The sequence below is a fragment of the Cynoglossus semilaevis genome, chromosome 19 (assembly GCF_000523025.1).
Source record: "Cynoglossus semilaevis isolate Cse_v1.0 chromosome 19, Cse_v1.0, whole genome shotgun sequence".
Classification (NCBI taxonomy): domain Eukaryota; kingdom Metazoa; phylum Chordata; class Actinopteri; order Pleuronectiformes; family Cynoglossidae; genus Cynoglossus; species Cynoglossus semilaevis.
The window spans coordinates 15,020,478-15,040,324 of record NC_024325.1 but is presented as its reverse complement, the minus strand read 5'-3'; the positions used below and the strand labels follow the sequence as shown (position 1 = coordinate 15,040,324).

The window sequence follows — 19,847 nt, the reverse complement described above, 5'->3', positions numbered from 1 at the left end:
TCTGGACCGGCACCAAAACAAAGTCTGAGAAGGAGCTGCTTTTATTCAAGCATGTCTGGCTGTTTGTCCGTCTGTCCACAGTCTGGTCACTTCAGGGTCGGCTCTGTCTCAGAGGTTTTTTTACCCCCTTCCCCCCCTCCCCCGTCTGTTCCCCATGTGTGTCCCCTCAGCTATGAGTCAGTGACCTCCCTCCTGCACACCAGTGAATCCACTGAGAGAGAAGATCGGCATCAACAGCCGCGGCCTAACGACGATCAGCTGCGTTCACGTAAAGCAGATGCGGAGGCCGTGGTTTTCTCCGAGGCCGACGAGGACGCGCTGATCGCTGCTGATGTTTCGCCGCCGACGGCGTTCTCTGACGCTAGAGAAGGTCAGGCCGTCGTCGGAGAAAAGGTTTACGACGTGGCGTCGGCTCAGAAACCTGAGAGTTTGGCTTCAGTGGAGCCACCTGGTCTGAGTTTTGTGGCAAGTCTGCGTCTGGCAGCCAGCGAGCAGGAGGAGGAGAGGGAGCAGCAGAGGAGGGAGAGGGAGGAAGCAGAGAGGAGAGAGAAGGAGAGGAAGGAGCAGGAGAGGAAGGAGAGAGAGGAAAAGGAGAAGAAGGAACAGGAAAGGAAGGAGAGAGCAGAGATGGAGAGGGTGAAGAAGGAAAGGATGGAAAGGGAAGAGGCCGAGAGGAGAGAGAAGGAGAAGTTTGAGAGGGAGCAGAGGGAGCAGGAGGGAGGAGGACGAGAGAGAGAGGCAACAGAGAAGAGGCAGAAAGAAGAAGAGAAGGAAAAGTTGAAGAAGAAGGAAGAGGAGAGAGGAAGGGAAAGGCAGAGGGCGAGAGAAGAAGGAGAGGAAGTGAGCAACCAGGAAGTTGTGAACGTCCAATCAGCGGAGTGGCCTCCACTCAGAGAAGCAGAACTGGATGACATCGCCTACGACGAGAGGCTGCACGCAAACGAAGAGGAGTGGGATTCTAAATCAGTGAAACCAGTTCACACCAACCACCAGAATAAACCTCGGAGTCTGAGCTCAGGTAGAAAGACTAAGTCCTGCCTCAAACCTGGTGCCATCCCAGAGTGGTTGAGGGAGGAGGAGGAGGAGGAGGAGGAGGAGGAAGAGGAGGAGGAGGTGGAGTATGAGAAGGGACAGGAGGACTTGGGCTCCATCTGGCTGGCTGAGCTGTACATGGAGGGGGAGACGGGGTGAGTAAAGGGCACGTGAGGTTTCACTAACAGCATTGAGAGAGAGAGAAAAGAGAGAGTAAAGGAAGGAAATCACTCCAGGAGTCAAACAGTGTTTGTTGTTTGGAGATTTAAATAAATATAAATAGATAAAATAATTTAACTCAGCAAATCCTTTTCAAAAGTTGTTTGCACAGTTTTTGTCTTGAATGCATGAGTTTTTCAAACATGTGGAGGTCAGTGAAGGTCAGTAAAGGTCAGTGAAGGTCAGCGGAGGCGGCAGCATGCAGAAAAAAGTTGTTTTTGGCTTTGGTCAGTTGGTCGCTTGTTTGTTTGTTTGTTTGTTTAGTTGATTGGTCGGTCGTCGACTCCACAGACAGTTTCTTTTGTCCTGGAGTTCTTTTGGATTTGTTTCCAAAACATCTTGACAGCATGAAGTCTCCTCACCTCTGGGATAATTGAACAAATTCAACTTTTCCAGAGTTTGTTGACAGTTTGTTGAAAATATAAACTTTTTTCCAGAGTTTGTTGACAGTTTGTTGACAGTTTGTTGACAGTTCACGTCATGTCAGCAGCATGTTGATGGAGTGAAGCATGGCACAAACGCTGCTCATTTTCCTGAAGAACATCTGAAATCCTCCTTTTCTGTCTTCAGACCTCAGAGACCTCCACCTGCACCGACACAGCAGCCTCCAGTCGCCAAACTCCACCCCCAGCCTACAGCCGTGAACAAACAGCCAATAGCAGCGCAGAGAGACGGTGGTGACACAGAAGCCGGTCGCCACCGGGGTTCAACAGCCAATCAGGATGAAGAACATTTTCAAACATCCGTGGTGCACTGGCCACTTCCTGTCACTCAGAGCACTTTTACTACCCACTCTGAATTGAAATCGAGCAAAATCCACACTGAACGCAAGGAACTTGAAAAAGAAGACGACACCGAGGACAGACAACCCCGCGAGGACAACAATCTGAAGAAGCTTCAAGAAGAGGAGGAGTTCCTGTTGGCCAAAATCCGTCACATGACCGGTGACACGTCTCCCGTCATCAGCCCTCGCAGTATGAAGCGCCTGGTTCCTGCTCCTGGTGACATTGACGGCGACGTCGTAGAGAATGTTCCGGAGATTCCCAGCCTGGATCGCCTGCAGGAAATTTCACTAACAGAGTCTGGAGGAACGCTGGGAACAGAGGACGTGTAAGTCGGCATGAGGCGTGAGCACTGACCGTATATAAGAAACGGAGCGAGACCTTGGTACTGACCACAGGTGGAATCTTCAGGAGTTTGGATTATTTTAGTTTTGGAATTCTGGTCTGAAACCTTTCCAGTTTTACATGGCTTACATTTGTTTGTGCAGTAACGCCTCGTTATTTGTCATCTGTTTTCCTCTAAACAGGATCGTGATTCATACAGCTGTCATTATGTTCTATTGAAGAAGTAGAAATAATAGAAGTAGACTAAAAAAATCTAACAATCTAACAACTAAAACACATCTTTTTAAAACTCAGTCAGAAGTTTAAATAACAACTCTGCTCTCTTGAATTGGTTTCATCTATTTCCTTTATTTTATTTTAAATACATTCTAGATAATTTAAAAAAAGAATCATTTTAAATAATGTGTGACGGTGTAAACCATCATCAGTGATGTTGGAAGCGTCTTCTTCCAACATCATCGTCACTCACTTCACTTTCATTTGTTGCACATTTTCCTTTTTTTTCTTTTCTCGTCAGGGTGAAACACAGACCGTCTGACCGCCTGTCGAGGCCTGTCGTGGACACCGCCCCTCCTCATCATCCCAGTGAGGTGAAGACCACCCGGCTCCCGACTTTAGTAGAAGAAGAAAGCCCTGGAGTTAAGAGAGCGGATCCTGTTCCATCAGTCAGAGAGGAGGCTGATGGGAAAGACGCCGCCGCCGAGGTTGGCGTTCACAGGACTTGACCCCAGTCACCCTCACACACACACACACACACACACACAGACTAACACTAACGTGACTCTGCTCCTCAGGACCTGGTGAACTCCAGTCAGTCTCTGCTCCAGTGGTGTCAGAACATCACCGCTCAGTACAGGGGGGTAAAGGTCACCAACTTCAGCACGTCCTGGAGGAACGGCCTGGCCTTCTGTGCCATCCTCCACCACTTCCACCCAGATAAAATGTAAATGCATTGTTGAGGTTGTGAGTTCAGTGTTGAAGGTGTGAAGTGAGCTCTTCCTAACGGTCGACTTTGTTTTTTTGTGCCTTTAGACATTTTGACGAGTTGGACCCTCATGAAATCAAGCTGAACAACAAAAAGGTAAAGATGAAGAAGACAAACGTCTTTGTACAACATTCAGCCCTCAGTGGGTTCTAAGTGAGAGTTGAAGAAACGAGAACGGGATAAATAGATATATGTGGTTCCTTTGGGGCTCAAACCTAGGACCTTCATCCTGTAAGGCAGGCATGATAACCACTACATTATGGAACCAGCTTTCAGAACCAGTCATTTTTTATCAATTCCCATCAGTCTTTTGACAAAATATTTCACCCATAAAGGCCTCGAAGTCAGGAGGCAGAGACGCTGAGGTTTTAATTGACAGTAACGAGAAATGAGCAGAACAGAGGAGTTAGAGACAAAAAAAAGGAGCAGCAGGAGTGAGAGCCTTGAGGACATGCATGGAACGCGGTGACAGTGGTGGCGATCCTGGATGAAAGCAAAAATACTTCCAAATTGAGATGAATTGCTGTCGTGACCACTTTAAGGAGCAGCCAAAATGAGAGGAAAAACACAGTAGTCATGTTTATTTCTGAAAATTGCAAAACCTCTAACGAGCTCCAGATTTGAAGCGTCCTGGAAAAAAACCCCCGAAAATGTCGACAATAATCGAGCACTGTCTCCAGAAGGGCTCATTGTCCTCGATTAACGGGTTCCAAAAACGATTCTAACGAGTTCTGAACATCGTCTCTCTGAACTCCACAGGCGTTCGATGGTTTCGAGGCCTTGGGAATCTCTCGTCTGTTGGAGCCCTCCGACATGGTCTTCATGTCCATCCCTGACAGGCTGATAGTCATGACCTACCTCAGTCAGATCCGCTCGCACTTCACCAACCAGGAGCTGAGCGTGCTGCAGATAGAACACAACAGCAGCCAGTCCAGCTACGGCCTCGCTCCCTCGGGTCCCGATCCCAGCAACGTCGACGCTGCCGCCTTCTGCATGGCCAGGCTGAACGAAGGCGTGAGTCTGGAGGAGAGAGGAGGAGACAGCCCTCTGGTGGTGCCACCGCCCAGAAGCAAACGAGTGGTCAAAGGTACGATTCTGTCCTCACTGAATCCCATCTAGACTCTACGACTCTTTGTCTTTGGTGAAGTCTTTTCGTGCAACGAGTTGGTCAGATGATTCAAATGTTCAATCTGATTAATCACCAGGTGACTGTGGCAACACGATTAATCATGATGTTTAACATAAATAAACGTGATGATTCTCCTGCATTATTCGAACCAGACACGAGTTCTGAAGAATTCAGAAAATAGTTTGAGATGAACTCATCAGTCATCATCTGCCCCAACAGCTGAGACCCCCGGGAGGCTTTGACCGCACAAAACTAACAATCACTTCAGCTGTGACTGGTTGGAATATCCAAACAAAACGAATGAACTTTTTATCTTAGTATAATGTTTGGTGCCAGATTCCTGGCGAGGAGCCTGGAAGTTTGGTCTGGAATTCTGACACACTGTCTGTGAACGTTTCTGTCTTTAGACATCGAGGTCGTCAACACTGAGCGTTGACTGTGCTAGCTTGTCGTTTCATTGGCTTGTAGTGTTGCAAATTAGCCACTTAGCTTCAAAGTACAATTATTTTTCCTAGGACAACAAAGGCATCATTTCCTCACTGTGTTTCTGATCGGTTCAACTTAACCAATCAGAGGCGGGACAGGAGAGAGCAATGTCTTACACTGCCTTATATGGTTACGTGTCAGCTGTGCTGAGACCACACACACACACACACATGTTGGTGTGAGTGTGTGCGGAAACAGGGAGCACATGATATTGATTAGGTCTCATTAAAAAAAAAAACAAAAAAAAAAACCTCAGACTTTTCCCAGGGAACTACTAAAAGACTTAATAATTACAGAGAAAACACAAAAGAATTCAGTCAGATCAGCAAAAATAAAGTGGAGCGTTAATAGAAGAAGTTGGTGCAAAGTTCACTGAACTGAAGCAAATATTTCTTCTGGCTTCGTAAAGTTTCCCAGTCCGACCACTCGTGCTGGGCTCAGTGCAAGTGTAAATGAAGAAAACGGAACCCGTGGTTAACAAGCGTGACAAGAATGTCTCCCAGTGTCGTGACACGTGCAGTCGGTTTAAACAGTGTATAAATAAGAGTAATCTGTCCGGTAGTTTATCAGCGAGACACCTTTAAGTTCATTTTTTTGCGCTTCATCCTCCTGTCTTAAAGTTTTACATCCTGGCGGGAGTTCGTGGAGTCGCCGTCAGAGACGCGGTGGACGTCTGTGTTGATCAGCGATGATTCAAATTCATCTTTTTATCTGTTTCGCAGCTGAAGACTCTATAAACCCCGTCGCACCGCCACGATCTGTCGCCAAGACGGTCAAATCTGAGGTGATTTAAATCCTCTTTTTATTTTAAAACTCTAACTGCACGTTAAATCGTCCATGTCTGCTTTTTATTTTAAATCTCAGTCTTGAGTGCAGGTGTGTTAACGTGTCACTGTTCAACTCCACAGGATGAAGACACGACGACGAGGAGGATATCTACAGCAGAGAAGACTGATACCTCAGGTGAATGAAATGTCAGAAATAAAGCTCTGTTTGTTTATACTTTTACCACCGGTGTTGGAATGAAATAAGAAATAAGAAATAAAGCTCTGTTTGTTTATACTCAGAAGAATAGAATAGAATAAAGTACGCACCACCATCTTTAACACTGGACCTTGTTTGTGCAGGTCTGCAGAGAGACACAGAGGCAGAGACTCCGAAACAAGAGGCAGAGACAATGGTCAGTTCTGAAATGTCTTTTTTTTTTATCCTCATTTCTTTTTTTCTTCATCATTTATTCTCAAATCTGAACTGTTTTCTACTTTTCTACTCATTAAAAAACTCTTTATCTTTTGGCCTGTCTCTAACTCTATGACCTTTTTTTCTGTCTCTGTTTTTCCTGTTTCTGTTTCTGTTTCTTCTTCCCATTTTCCATTTCTTGTTGTCTGTTATTGTGAATGTTCATCCGCCTGTGTGTCCATGTTTGTGTCCGTGTGTGTGTGTGACGGTGGCTGTGGTCAGCGTCTGCAGGACACCAGTCAGTATGTGCTTAGTGAACTGGCAGCACTGGAGACGGAGCAGAAGCACATTGACAGCAGGGCTGCTGTGGTGGAGCGGCGGCTGCGGAGCCTCATGGAAACAGGTGAGTTACCGTCCGGCCCCTGGTCTCAAATCATTATAAGACCTGGGGCAGATCGACTGGACGCTGGTTTTACTGGTGGCAGATTACAGATTTGAAGTACAATAAATTTGACTTTGAGGCGGATATAATCACATCAGAACATGATATGTAGAATAAAATCTGAATGAAAATAAATTACTCAATGTGTGAGCACACCTGCCTTGCAAGCCTCCAGGGGGCAGCCTGGTGCAGCAGATCTGCTGTTATTACAAGAACACCTCCAGTGTGGAATCATTTTGTTTTTAAATATGAATTTAAATTATTAATTGAGTGCTAATTAGCTGTAGCTGCTTCTGATGGTGACAGTGGGCTTTTGTTGTTGTTAATTGTTAATTGTTTTTTATGGTGACAGTGCGATTTTCTCTTTAATTGTTTATTGTTTTGTTTTGTTTTTTCATACAGGAAGTGACCGTGATGAAGAGGAGAGACTGATTCAGGAGTGGTTCACTCTGGTGAATAAGAAGAACGCTCTCATCCGCAGGCAGGACAACCTGGAGCTGCTGTAAGACCCTCTGACACCCTCCAACAGTATCCACTCTGTATGTGACAAATGAATTATTTCAAACCTTTATTACTGACTCCTTCTCAGGCAAGAGGAGCAGGACCTGGAGAGGAGGTTCGAGCTCCTCACCAGAGAGCTGCGAGTCCTGATGGCCATAGAGGGTGAGGAACCAAAAATGATTTCACTTTGGTAAAATCAGATACACAGATACCAGAGAGTAAGGAGGTCATTTCAATAATGTTGCTGTTATCTGCAGACTGGCAGAAGTCCTGTAATCATCAGCAGAGGGAGCAGCTGCTCCTCCAGGAGCTGGTGTCTCTGGTCAACCAGCGGGATGAGATCATTAGAGACATTGATGCCAAAGAGAGAGGGTGAGTTCATGCTGGAGGAGAACCGCGTGGAAAAGTGTGTACATGTGGCAGAAAGAGACCGAATTTATTCTGAAGAAAGCTTTTGTGAACTATTAGATGTTAACGCTGATTTTTACACAGAGCGTTTCTCTTCCTTGAGTTCTTTAAGAAAAAAGTTGAAGTGTGCTTTGGTTTTTTTCTCCCCTTCCTTCACATGATGATGTCATACTGTCCATTCCTGTTTGGTTTTTGTGCAGAGCGCTGGAGGAGGACGAGCGTCTGGAGCGTGGACTGGAGATGAGGAGAAGAAAATACAGCAACAAAGAAAAATGTGTCCTTCAATGAGGACAGAGGACAAATACAAACGTCTTCTACTACTGCTGTGGGACAGAAGAAGTTGACAGTTTTGTTTTTAGTATTATTCATATTTTATTCAGTTCCACTTGTCTGTGAACTCAGGAACAAACATCACGATATTCTTCCTTGTTTCTCTTCTCTAAGTGCCTTTATTCACCCGAAGAAACACAAGGCTGCGTTTTAATGTTTAAAGTTTCATTTTGTTTGTTGTGTCTCACTGTAATAGTGCTAGGATTATTTGGATTATTTATTTAAATTGATTCTTTCGTTGCTGTACATGTTGCACATACAGCACTGGGCGTGTCCTTGTGTATATGGTTGAATTAGTTCATTTAAATATTTGAAAATCTTTTTTATTTCTGAGAGAGAGTAGAATTCTGATGGTTTAAATTATAAATTATAATCACATTATATTTAAACATGTTAAGTTGTGTGATGAGTTTCAGGTGATGAAAAAATCTGTGAAGCTGCTGCGAAGAAGATACAAACTTTTCCACATCCTTAAAAAAAAAAAAAAGGCCCCAAAACAGAATCAAATGAAAGACTTTGATTGGCCGACATCTGGTTTTCAGACTGTGAGCTTCATCTGATCCAAACCTCAACCAAAGTTTTTTTTTTCTTTTCTAGCCTTCTGGATTTCCATCCGATAGACTGGCCTTGTCCACTAGGGGTCAAACCTGGTTGCACTCTGTTGCCCTCCCTATAAATTGTGGGCATTTGTTAGGCCAGTTTTTATGTGGATTGCAAGCTGTAAATAATGAGCTGGACTCAGGCCCAGCATGTTCTCTTTAAGGGAACCTCCACGTATTTCTACTTTTTTTTTGCAATATTTTAAGGTTCGATTTTGGAGAGTTTCTAGTTATATTTATTTCAGTTCGTGTCCTGAGTTCCTTTTTAATTCATCGTAGTGAGTATGATTTTAATGCCTGTGTTGTTTGACTACTTTATTCTTGTTTGTTTTCTTTGCTGATAAAGTGGAGCCCGTCTCACGTCACCTCGTTATAAAAAAAGCACACTGTGTTTTTAAGTTTTGATGAATGATGCTGAAAATAAAACAAAAATAATAAATAAAAAAAAATCCAACTGAAGAACTCAAGTCTTCACATGAAATGCTGAAAGAAGAAGAAAAAAACGGTCTGTCAAAACGGTCCTGGTCAACAGGTGGCGATATTTGCTTCTTGGCCAATCAAAACACTGTCTGACCAAGCATCACTTCCTGTCCAGGTACGCCGGAAGTGCTGCACTATTTGTTTTAACATAATATAAATTAACCAAACTTAACGTGAACTACAGAATTGAAAAAAGCGGGAAAAGTTAAAATGCAATGACATTAATTCATCCTAATAGAAATTATACATTTGAGTAAATTGTGAAAATACGACTCTGAAGTTGACAGAAGAAATCGTTTGTTTCTAAACGTTTTTAAAGCAACATTTCGTGAACACAGTAAAAGGGACACGTCAAACAAAAGACCCTCAACCCGGTGAGTCCTCTTATATTGTTTTTAATGGCAATTAAATTAGTTTCTGTGGGTATTTGTAAAGTTATATATTTTTTCGTTTTAGGGCCTGAAAAAACCAAAGACCTACTGCCCCACAGTGGTATTGCACGTAGTGAAATTAAACAAAATGAAAGTAGGAAGGAACTATATAAATATGAACCGTTTAGTGGAAATGAATTAATGTGCGGCATAAATACTATATAAATATGAACCGTTTGGTGGAAATGAATTAATGTGCGGCATAAAACGACATGGGATTTTGAGCATACGTATTGCCTATTTCTTTCTTTATCTACGGTTAAGCAACACCTATCTGTATACTTCCCTGGTGGTCTAGTGGTTAGGATTCGGCGCTCTCACCGCCGCGGCCCGGGTTCGATTCCCGGTCAGGGAACATCGTTTTTTGTAAATTTATATACAGTACTTGTACAGCTACATTGCAGCCTCACTCATTTTACGACAACGATGTAACTAAACGTTAATAACATGTATGTAGACACAAAACAGACATACGTCTTCATGAAAAGTGTTATAAAAAGTAAATACATTCAGAAAAAGTATATATATAAAACTATATATTTCTATATCTCCAGTGTTTTGTGCTCTCACTTCAGTGTGACTGTGTGGAGGTTGATGGAAAGTCAACCTTTTTGTAGCAGTAAAGTTCACATTTCAGCCTGGTGTACCAGTGAGTCTCCACCCAGACTAGATCTCCGTCAGATGGGAGACGATGCTGACTGTTTGTACCACATGTTTTTATGATCAGATCAATCGTGTGCAACTTGAGCAGCTCATACGGGCTGGTAGCACTGATGTGAGTACACTGTAAAACTTTAGAGAGATAAACACTGCAGGATGTCTGGAAAAATAAACACTAGATTTAAGGAACATTTGTTTTTTCTATTTTTTAACCTTGCCAGACCTACTGTACGTTCAAACCCAACGCCGTGGCTAAGGTTTCTTGGACCAAATTCTTCCCAAACGAAGCCACCACTGCTGTGCAGCAACCTGCACGTTTGAACAGTGAGCGCTGCGGTTTCCATTTCTTTCAGAACTTTATTTATTCTGCTCAGAGAAGGTTCTGACATTTCAAATATCCAGGTCCTCCCTGTATTGCAGTACGGCTTTACAGCTGTCAATAAAACTATGCACATTAGCCAAGTCCCATGATAAACATTTCCCAAAACACATTAAACAATCTCTATGTTGTTGTTTATTCATCCCAACCATTTAATCATTTCAATATACGATCTCAATTTTTTTTTTTTCAAGACCATGTTGTTTATCTTGGTCAGATGGTTTTATTCCGGGATGTAAAACCCAGATGTCTTTACTGTGGAACTACCGTCTGTGTTGGATGACTCAGTTAAAGACGTTGGACTCTGGCCTTTAGTTGAATTAGGGAGTTCTAAAAGTGCATTTGCATGAATTTGATGTGTCATTTAATTTTCCAGATGCTAAGCTGTGGGGGTTGCTGAGCAAGACATGCAGTGTTGCTCAGTAACCAGGTGGTGGCACCAGTCAGAGAACAACGCGTCTGTGTTTCTGTGCAGGATCTATAGTTTATTTATAGTTTTTTTGTTTTTTGGATTTGATCTGTCTCTTTATATCTAAGGTTCAGGACAAATTCTATTTATACCCAAACTAAAATCCAAACCATTTTTTTTTTTTGGTTCAGCCTCCGTTTTTCTTCTTTCGTCATTAAACATCCTTAGGTACATTTTCTATTTATACCCAAAGCTAAAATCCCTTTTTTTTTTGGATCTGAATTTTAGACGTCCAGTGGGAGAAAATCAGAGCCAAAAGTTGATCTATAGGCAGAGCTGTCCACAGTGTTGAAGTGAGTAACGTACATGAGTAGTAGCTAAATCTACTGTGTATACTGTGTAGTACATAAACTAAATTTTCCCCATAAATTAAAAGGCGCCAAACAAGTTTGTGCACAGAGCTGGAGTCCTGCAGCTGAACAGTGTGAGTCCAGAAACATCTGTTTGTGATCTGAAACTGAAACATATTTCAGTATACTGTTTAGGTTAACTACTTGCATTTACTTTGATAGTTGCATTAACCTACAGTAATAGTGTTGTTTGTCATTTAACAACCAACATTTCCAGTTAAAATCCCATCATCATAATAACTTCCCCATGTTCCCTTCACCAATCTGATTCTGGTTGCTGTGACAGACACACCACGTAGCACAGAAATGAAGCCAGGACATGACCCGTGGAGAGAGGTTCACGGTGATGAGATGAGTTACATATGTGAGCAGAGAATAAAAGTGCTGAGCTGCGCAGGATATAACGTTTTTTTTTTTTATATAAATCAAAAAGCTGTAAAGGACGTGACGTTGTAAAAAGGTCCTGCAACTACAGTTTATAAAAAAATAATGAAAATACCATCAAGAGTGTTCCACATCTCTCGACTTGATCAAGGGCAGAAACTGGTGTTGAATGTGCATGACTCTGCAGGTTTCAGGCTGTAGTGCTTTTCAGTACTTGAAGTACTTGATTTTTTTTTTTTTTTTAGGAAATCATTGTTGTTAAGACTGTGTAATGCATTAGAAGAAACTCTTACATCATTTTGTGAAATATAAAGTCGATTCTTTCGTCCTAAGCTCATCTGAGTCGGACCAAAAATCTATGGAAAGACTTCTGTGGTCTGTGGTCAGATGAGTCTACGGTGGAGCTTGTTGTTAGGAAGAAACAGGGTCGGACTGCACAACATGCCAAAGATGAAAAACTCCACGCAGACTGTTATTAGCAAACGTTGCAAAAGCTAGCAATCCTGGTCAACTTACCTCTGTCCCCACCGCTGTCAGACGGTGCTGCACATTTTAGTTTATAAAACAGTTTATACCCAACGAACTGAGTGTCTGTGACTTTACGTTCAAGGGCATTAGCAAATTATATTTTTGGTTTCTTTGGTTTGGTTCATCGTAGCTTACCTTTCTTCTTTTTCTTCTTCTTTTCCTAAAACTATTTATTCTTCTCAGAGAAGGTTCTCCTCCTTCAGCAGATCATCTACTTCTCTCTCACCTTACTTCCTGCCTCCTCTACAGTTACACCAACCATCCCCTTGTCCTCCTTCGATCCATCCATCCATAAATCTCCTCTGAGATCTTCTTGTCCTCCTTCGATCCATCCATAAATATCCTCTGTGATCTTCCTCGATTCCCCTTTTCCTGGCAGCCCCAACTTTAACATCTTGTTTCTGACGAATCCAGCATTTCTCCTCGGCCCATGTCCTAACCATCCCCACCTCACCTTACCTCTCTGACTTTATCTCCAAACTCTCTCAGGAAACTTGTTGATGCCACTCTGGGGACATTCTTGTGTTGAGAGCCGAGCCGCTGCAACAGTCTACCCCTGGGAGGCGCTAAGCATGGAAGCCATGTCCATCAACACCAGGCCTCGTTGTTCAGTGTTTTATGAGAGCTATTATCTTCATATTCTAATTGAAAACCAGCCAAAGTCTTACTGGGGTAAACACCCAGTGTGGTCCTAATCCTTTTCCATTGTGAGGACAGAACAGACCCCGCGTTGTGTTTTTTGCAGTGCCAGTGTTTGCCTAACATCGGCTCTGGCCTCCTGCTGCTCCTGGAGCTGCTCCTCCTGCTGACGGACACCTTCCTCTTCCCTCTTCCCATCTGCAGCCTGGCTCCTGCTCCGGTTTCTGGTGCTAGAATAAATGAAATGAAATACACACCCACCGTTAACTCTGTTTTTTTATTCTGCATTTAATTTTTTTATCGTGCATGAGTGCATGTGTGTTGGAGGAGTGAATGAGTCTAGCAGCTCAGACATTTCCTGCATGGTTGAAAATATTTCCTACTGTATTTAAACTCGACTGGAACAACTTTCGCTGGCCAACAGAAGGATGTGTGCGAGCCTGCGCCTGTGTGTGTGACAAACAGATGAAGTGTAAAAACAAAGGAGCGAAGATTGATGACAGCGGAGGAGACGACAGCGGCCGACGGCAGGAGACACCTACAGAACACACACGGCAGACAATGAGAGACAGAAGGAGACTGGAACTCCAGAGACTGTGGCCAAAAAAAAAACAAAATAAAACCACAGGAGGAGCAGAAACAGACAGTCAGTCACATCACCAGGACAAATAAGGCCTTAGAATTCAGGCTGTACTGGAATGAACTACAATACACAGGAACAAAAGAATACAAATGATCTAAATCCACAAAGCTCTAAATAAAATTTGAATGTAAATCGAGCCCAGAAGGAGATGAATGTGAATAATAACAATCAAAGCACATGAACAGCGACTGTGTCTGGAATAAACTCCAGAGCAAGAGAAGGAACAAAAAGATCTTTTTATGCATCACAGCAAAAAACATCTGCGTCCATCTGACACTGCCGTCTGCTTCCTGTTGTCTGTCTTCATGTTCTCCTGTCCTTGGTCCATTGATCTGTTCTGAATCTTTTCTTCTCTGCCTGGAAACTTCATCTCCATCACTCTGAATCCTGCTTCAGAAGTTCATAAATATGTTTGTCCAACATAAACATCACTGACTGCAGTACATACTCTTGATCTGAGCTTTAAGTCAGCACGGATATTAAGCATACCTCCACCAGGGGCAGTGCTGAGTTCAGAGTTCATGTCCAGATTGTCATGGCGACTCAGGCGGAAGGGGTGAAAATGTTACTTCCTCCCTTTTGTTACTGTAGTTGTTGTCCTGCTCTGCCTTTCTTTATCCTTCTTTTGCCTCCTCCTATGAAACTCTCTGGCGCCCACCAGTGGTAGTGCACCTCAGGCTTTGCAAATCACCCTTTTGGACCCTAATTTTGCAGAACTTAAAGAATCCTGGAACGAATCATTTTACAGATGATGTTTGTCAGTTTGTCAAGAAACACAGCTGTGATAAAAGTAAATGTACACAGGACAGAAAAACAAACGGTTTGTCTTCTTTGGTGAAGTCCTGTGAGTTTAAGGTTACCATTGTCAGGACTGATTTGTCTCTGCAGCATTTCATTACGTGACGTCCAACTGGACGAGTATCAGAGCCACAGAAGCTCGATAAAAATTAGGTTAGAGCTGTTGGAAAGCAGCATTAAGAGAAATAAATCACCGTCCAGGTCGGCCAAACTGTAGTCATGTTACTTTAAAGTACTCTTTTAAAGTAGAAGGCATGGTGGCAAAACTTCATACAGAGTAGATCGCCTTATTTTAAACCATCACAAAAAAACAACAAACAAACTGCAAAGTCCATGTTGAACCATGTCCTGGAAACTGAAGCTGTTGATTTATAGGATTTATAATAAAAAGAAAAAATTAAACCATGACATCAGCGTTTGTCTGGGGAGTTCAACAGGAAATAGAGAACAGACGATAACTGGAGAAGATATAAGAGAGCAGAGGACAGAGGTCATCCAGGGTCAGTGGAAACACCGAGGGGTTAGGAGTGAGAGGTGAAAGGTCGTAAGGGTTAGGATTTACGAGACTGATTGACAAGTTATTTCTGCACACCTCGCTCTGCAGCCTAAAGCCGGGGGGACAAAGTGAACGCACGTGCACATCTGTCGCCCTGGTGGACGTGATGAGGTCATAGCAGCAAACTCAGCCCATGTCCTTGCTTTTGATTTACACACGCATGACTAATCCTGATATTATTAGGAGTTAGCAGTAAGTGTTGGCTTTCGGCGCTCGCCTTACTTCACTGTGGGACAGGCCAGAGATAAATAAAGGGAGCAGAGTGAAAAAGTTAAAATGAGAATTCAACCTTTTTTGCCCCCATTTCTGTTTCTTGCAAAAGAACAAAAAAACAGAAGAGAGCTGCACATATTTACACCACCGTACACTTCTAGTGACCCATTTTAAATGACTAGCCATATTCCTGTATATTTGCATAGTATTTGCAAATGCACACTGAATTCAAGAACATACGTTCGAGTTTTGTGTCTGTCATATTTGCATAGTATTTGCAAATGAACATACGTTCGAGTTTTGTGTCTGTGAGTGAAGCGTCAACAACGTCCCACTTCCTGTCTCACTAACTAACGTTTCATGACAAATGAGGAATTTTCCGTGCCGTGGAAAGCTGCAATTTAAAAGGATCAGATCAGAGGTTTTTTTGACTTTCTCCTCTCCTGATCTTTTATATATTTCAACCCAGTCATTCTTGGTTTGCTTCCAGTCCAAAAAAGAAAGAAAATACTTTCAGCTTTTGCAGCTGAGGTTCTGGGGGATTTAAGAGACTTTGCAGCTTTGGTTCAGCCTTGACAGCAGTTGGTGTAAGAAGAATCTGTACTACGGCTTTACCTCCCTCTTTGTCCCTTAATTTTCTTTTTTCCCGAGAACTACTCTGGGATGAGCGCCAGGTTCCAGGTGACAGCAGAATAACAGCGAGAAAGAGAGAGAAAAGGACACGGATCCTGATACAGTATTTGAATCTCCTGCTTGTGAATCATCCTTAAAAAGTTGGAGGATCGGTGGGAAATATTATCTTCCATTGCTGGTGTTGAGTCAGACAGTTTAATGCTCCTCAGAGCAGCTGCTTTTTTTGGGCAGAGTCTGAGGTGCTGGAGTCACATGAGCAATGTGGCGTGTAAAGTGTTGGAGCGTCCAGAGAGGATAAATGAGACGTGCGGACGGTTGTTAAAGCCGTTAAAGAGAAGGAAAATCCACACACACCTTAAAAAAATGACATTTGGAGTTGTTTTATTGTCAGTGACATCTTAAGATCTTTATCAGATTTTTTTTATGAACACATTTGGCCATCGTAAATACCCACAATGCATGCTGATCAAGAAGAGTGATCACCGCCATCATCGGAAGAAACCACTGAAACCACTGGAAATGTAGTTTGTTCAACTCCCTGATGTCGTTGCACAATCAATAATCACCTGCTTGTATTTCCCAGCATCCCTCACTGTCACCTACAGACACTTCTTATTGTCCTGGTCTCCAAGTCTTTGGCAAACAAACCAGTCTACGACTTCATCCAAATGTTTTGAATGCTAACTGGTGAGTCCAGATCACCGGCTGCCGTTTGTCCGGAGCGCCTTTTAATTCTCTCTGCATAGTTGAGTGACTTAGTCTTGTTTCCATGTCCCAGCTGTGGGATTTTGGTTGCAATTACTACACAGCACGGTCCGAATGTGACCAGACGTCTCTGGACTGTAGATGGGTTAAGTGGATGTCCTAGTGTTTTGCCAGTGGTGAGCTCATGGTACTGTTGGACGTCCTCCAATTTTAGGAGGAAGTCGGGATGTTGGGTATTTAGTTTTGCTGTGTTTAACCCACGCTGCTGACCTCCACGACCTTGTTTACTGTTTCATTTGGCGTTTATCAAAAATGATGATGATGATGAGAAGCACACGAACGTGTGATGTCATCGGTTAATCATCCACCCTGGTCCTATAGGAAAAGATTCTGACTGGAAGGAAAAGTTTAGAGTTCATTCTCATGACTAATGTTGTATATTTTGGACTTTCAACATTAACCAATAACCATGATAATTAATGACATTTAATCATGAATAATCATGATTAATCCACATACGAATGGTGATTAACCAGATCAGTTTTAATCAGTTGACGGCCCTAGTGTTCTGTCGATGTAACTTTTCTCTACGTACTGTACTTAGGTTTGCAATTGTACAAATATGCAAAGTACTGTTGACTCACGGACACGTACTGCAATCTCAAGACTCGTGATACTTCAGTCCTTTCAGTATCTGTGGGTCAAATCAGAGTAACACCGAGTATTTCTCATGTCATGGAACATTTCAGATGCTGACGTTTGTTTGTGCTTTTTCCTTTGGTTGCCGTTACACACACACACACATACGAATGCATGCAAAAACACAAATGGCTGACTTCTCTGTGACCATATTATGACAGGCACTCAAAAGTGTAAGATTTCGTTCTGCAGAAATGTGTGTGTGTGTGTGTGTATGGGCTGTCTGCATGGAAAAGCTGAGTCCATCATCTGGTAAAGGAATAATACGTGCACAGTTCTCTCTCTCTCTCCCTCCTTCTCTCTTTCTGCCCGTCAGCAGTTTCTCGGACCTTGACTATCGGCCGTTCTGTTTGCCTGGTCTTTGTTTGTTCATGTGTCATTCTCCGACTTCTTCCTCTTCATCATATATTACCATCACTGCGGCGTGCGTCGGCTCCTGCTGTTTTTAAATCCTTTATTTTCTTCCTCTCTGTCTCTAACGGGGGGATGAAGGGGGGGGGGGGGGTTCTTTGGACACCAGAGTGCAGTCTGTTGCAGATTCCATCCGCAGCCATGTTTGTTTTAAATTTGTCATCTGAGTCCTTACTGGAAATTCAGTAGCAGCTGTTCACACAGTGCGATTGTCCACCTCCCTGTTTTAACACGCTCTCGACTGCCCCGCGATTGTTCTTCTCATAAAACCAGAATTCCTCAGCGTACGTCCTGTTTTTTCAGACGGTTCTACAAAGACAGAAAATTCCTTGTTTCAGTGGATCTGCTGAGTATTCAGTGGTGGGTGGCTCAGCACATGGAGATTCATAAAAAAAAAGTGGATATGGACAATCAGCAGTTACCGTGTCCAGACTGGTCAGTCTGACTCCCCACCATCCTGTGTTGGGTCAAGCATTCAGGCCAAAATCTCTTTGGTTCTCCACAGCACAGCGTGTCGTCGCTGCTGAGACGGAGGAGAAGATAATACTCTCTATTGTACCTTTGTTGAACTTCACTCACAGCTGAGAGACACGTTTGTCTGGATGAAAAGCCTCTGTTGACTTTTTTAATGTTTTCACCGGTTGGGAGGTGATAATGAGTCCTAGAATTATTGACTGACACTCAAAGATGTTTCACAGCCTCTGATTAAACACTGAGAAACTGCAAATAATCCAAAGTCAAATTTGCAGGTTCTAAGGTCCCTAAAAGAACAACAGAAAAACCACGGCCAAACACCTGGTCCAAGGCCAAAAAACCTGACTCTGATTCTGATAAAGGGAACGTACACTGTACTGAAGTTGTAACAATGATCTTTTATCCTTTTTTGATGCTCTGTATTTTAGTAGACACACCCATGCAGACTGAGTAGATGAGAGTTGAGGAGGAGAACTGGGTTTTTCTGGAGTTTTCTCTGGAACAAATGCCTCTGTTGAGTTTTTCTTCAGCAGGTGGGAGGTGTTAATGGCCCGTCGTACATCCTCTGTGATGTGGAGTCCCAGAAATGTGTTGTCATTGGCGCTGCATCCACGAGTCCATGAATGCAACGTCACACCGTCAAAAAGTGTGGAAGGTTTACAAAATTATTGAAGGCGGAAAATATGCCGAGGTGTTTTTTTTGAAGAGAAAAAGCTCTGACACACTTTGACTGTACTGGTCCTGGAGTCGACAGTAAAATCTAGTTATAGGTTAGCATGTGAAACTTAACTTTGTTATAAACTATCAAAAATCCATGACACACTGTATTAGGCATGTGTGCCGACCTGAGGATGTTGCGTTCATGTACTCCAGATTAATATAATCAACAACAGGCGGGAATGTTTAATCTCACTGTCTGGAAGGAAAAATAAAATAAAAACAGCTCATTTTTCTAAAACAGAAACAGGTTTTTGTCCTTTTTCACTAGATTTTGTACAAATGGCCTTAAAATCCTCATCAGTGGAGCTGGATCTGAAGTTTGTGTTTGTTTTCACATTCTCAACAGTAACTATAGTGTTCCTGACAATGACAACATTTCATTAACTTTAAAAAACTGTCCATGACAAAAGACATGGCTAACCTTTAGCAACTCATGGGCAACCATCGAGTTATGATTTGACTCGTTTTAACTTAGTTATCTGTTGGTTAGTCCAAGTGATTTCCTTGATGGCATCGACTTATCGTTTGGATAAAATCTTCAGACCTGTGACGGTAACACATTTTGCTGGACGATATATTGTCCCACAAATTAATGCAGATAAATGATAGTATTTTGAGACGGAAATAACTGACGATGAAATGATAATATCCTGTAATTCACGCTTTCAAGTGCAATAAACCTTTATTTTTCATGGGTATTTTTTTACAATTCTTAAATTTCTGATGCTACCTATGATACCTCAATATATATATATACATATATATATTATTAGTTGCACAGTAAGTGACAACAATCAACATATCAACATCCGTACCGAAAACTGACAATAAAACTTTCTGTTTGAGATCTAAATAATTGGTGTTTAAAATGACACGTGCACTCTGACCTTTGACCTCCTCGAGTAAAAATTTGCATGTGTTTAATTGACAGTGACATCTCCATAAAACGGTTACGACGCGGGGCTACTGCGCAGCGTCGTCGGCCTCTGAAAGTGTCTGAATCTTTTCACTTGATGGAATGGACTTCAAATGGCGGAGCGTTTATTCCTCCAGAACTGAATGATTAGGACGGCGACCCCTGCCTGCGCACATGTTTGCGGTGAGTATTTGTTGACAGCTGTGGGAGGGGGGTGGGAGGTGGGGGGGAGTACGTGCACATAGTGTGAAAGATGAAACATATGGACTTTGTCGAAGGAGTGGATAAAAAGTATTGTCTTTTTCCTCCACTCGACAGAAAT

General features: G+C 42.7%; 1 protein-coding gene and 1 non-coding gene across 3 annotated transcripts in view; both read left to right on the top strand.

The window, feature by feature from the left end:
• LOC103395541 (EH domain-binding protein 1) overlaps positions 1 to 8,896 on the top strand; it is a 37,283-nt gene extending 28,387 nt beyond the window's left edge. The window contains exons 9-20 of one of the 2 annotated variants that reach the window (XM_025065640.1): positions 2,896 to 3,082; positions 3,173 to 3,321; positions 3,411 to 3,459; positions 4,123 to 4,450; positions 5,701 to 5,762; positions 5,887 to 5,941; positions 6,106 to 6,158; positions 6,449 to 6,560; positions 7,002 to 7,101; positions 7,189 to 7,262; positions 7,358 to 7,472; positions 7,709 to 8,896. In XM_025065640.1, coding sequence (XP_024921408.1) covers positions 2,896 to 3,082; positions 3,173 to 3,321; positions 3,411 to 3,459; positions 4,123 to 4,450; positions 5,701 to 5,762; positions 5,887 to 5,941; positions 6,106 to 6,158; positions 6,449 to 6,560; positions 7,002 to 7,101; positions 7,189 to 7,262; positions 7,358 to 7,472; positions 7,709 to 7,796 — 1,372 coding nt within the window. In that variant the 3' untranslated portion in view covers positions 7,797 to 8,896. Of the gene's footprint in view, positions 1 to 2,895; positions 3,083 to 3,172; positions 3,322 to 3,410; positions 3,460 to 4,122; positions 4,451 to 5,700; positions 5,763 to 5,886; positions 5,942 to 6,105; positions 6,159 to 6,439; positions 6,561 to 7,001; positions 7,102 to 7,188; positions 7,263 to 7,357; positions 7,473 to 7,708 lie in introns of both variants that reach the window. The other variant, XM_025065639.1, reaches the window with a different exon arrangement.
• Positions 8,897 to 9,631: 735 nt separating this feature from the next.
• trnae-cuc (transfer RNA glutamic acid (anticodon CUC)) lies at positions 9,632 to 9,703 on the top strand. The gene has a single exon. It is a non-coding gene; the product is annotated as a tRNA-Glu (tRNA).
• The last annotated feature ends 10,144 nt before the right edge of the window (positions 9,704 to 19,847 follow it).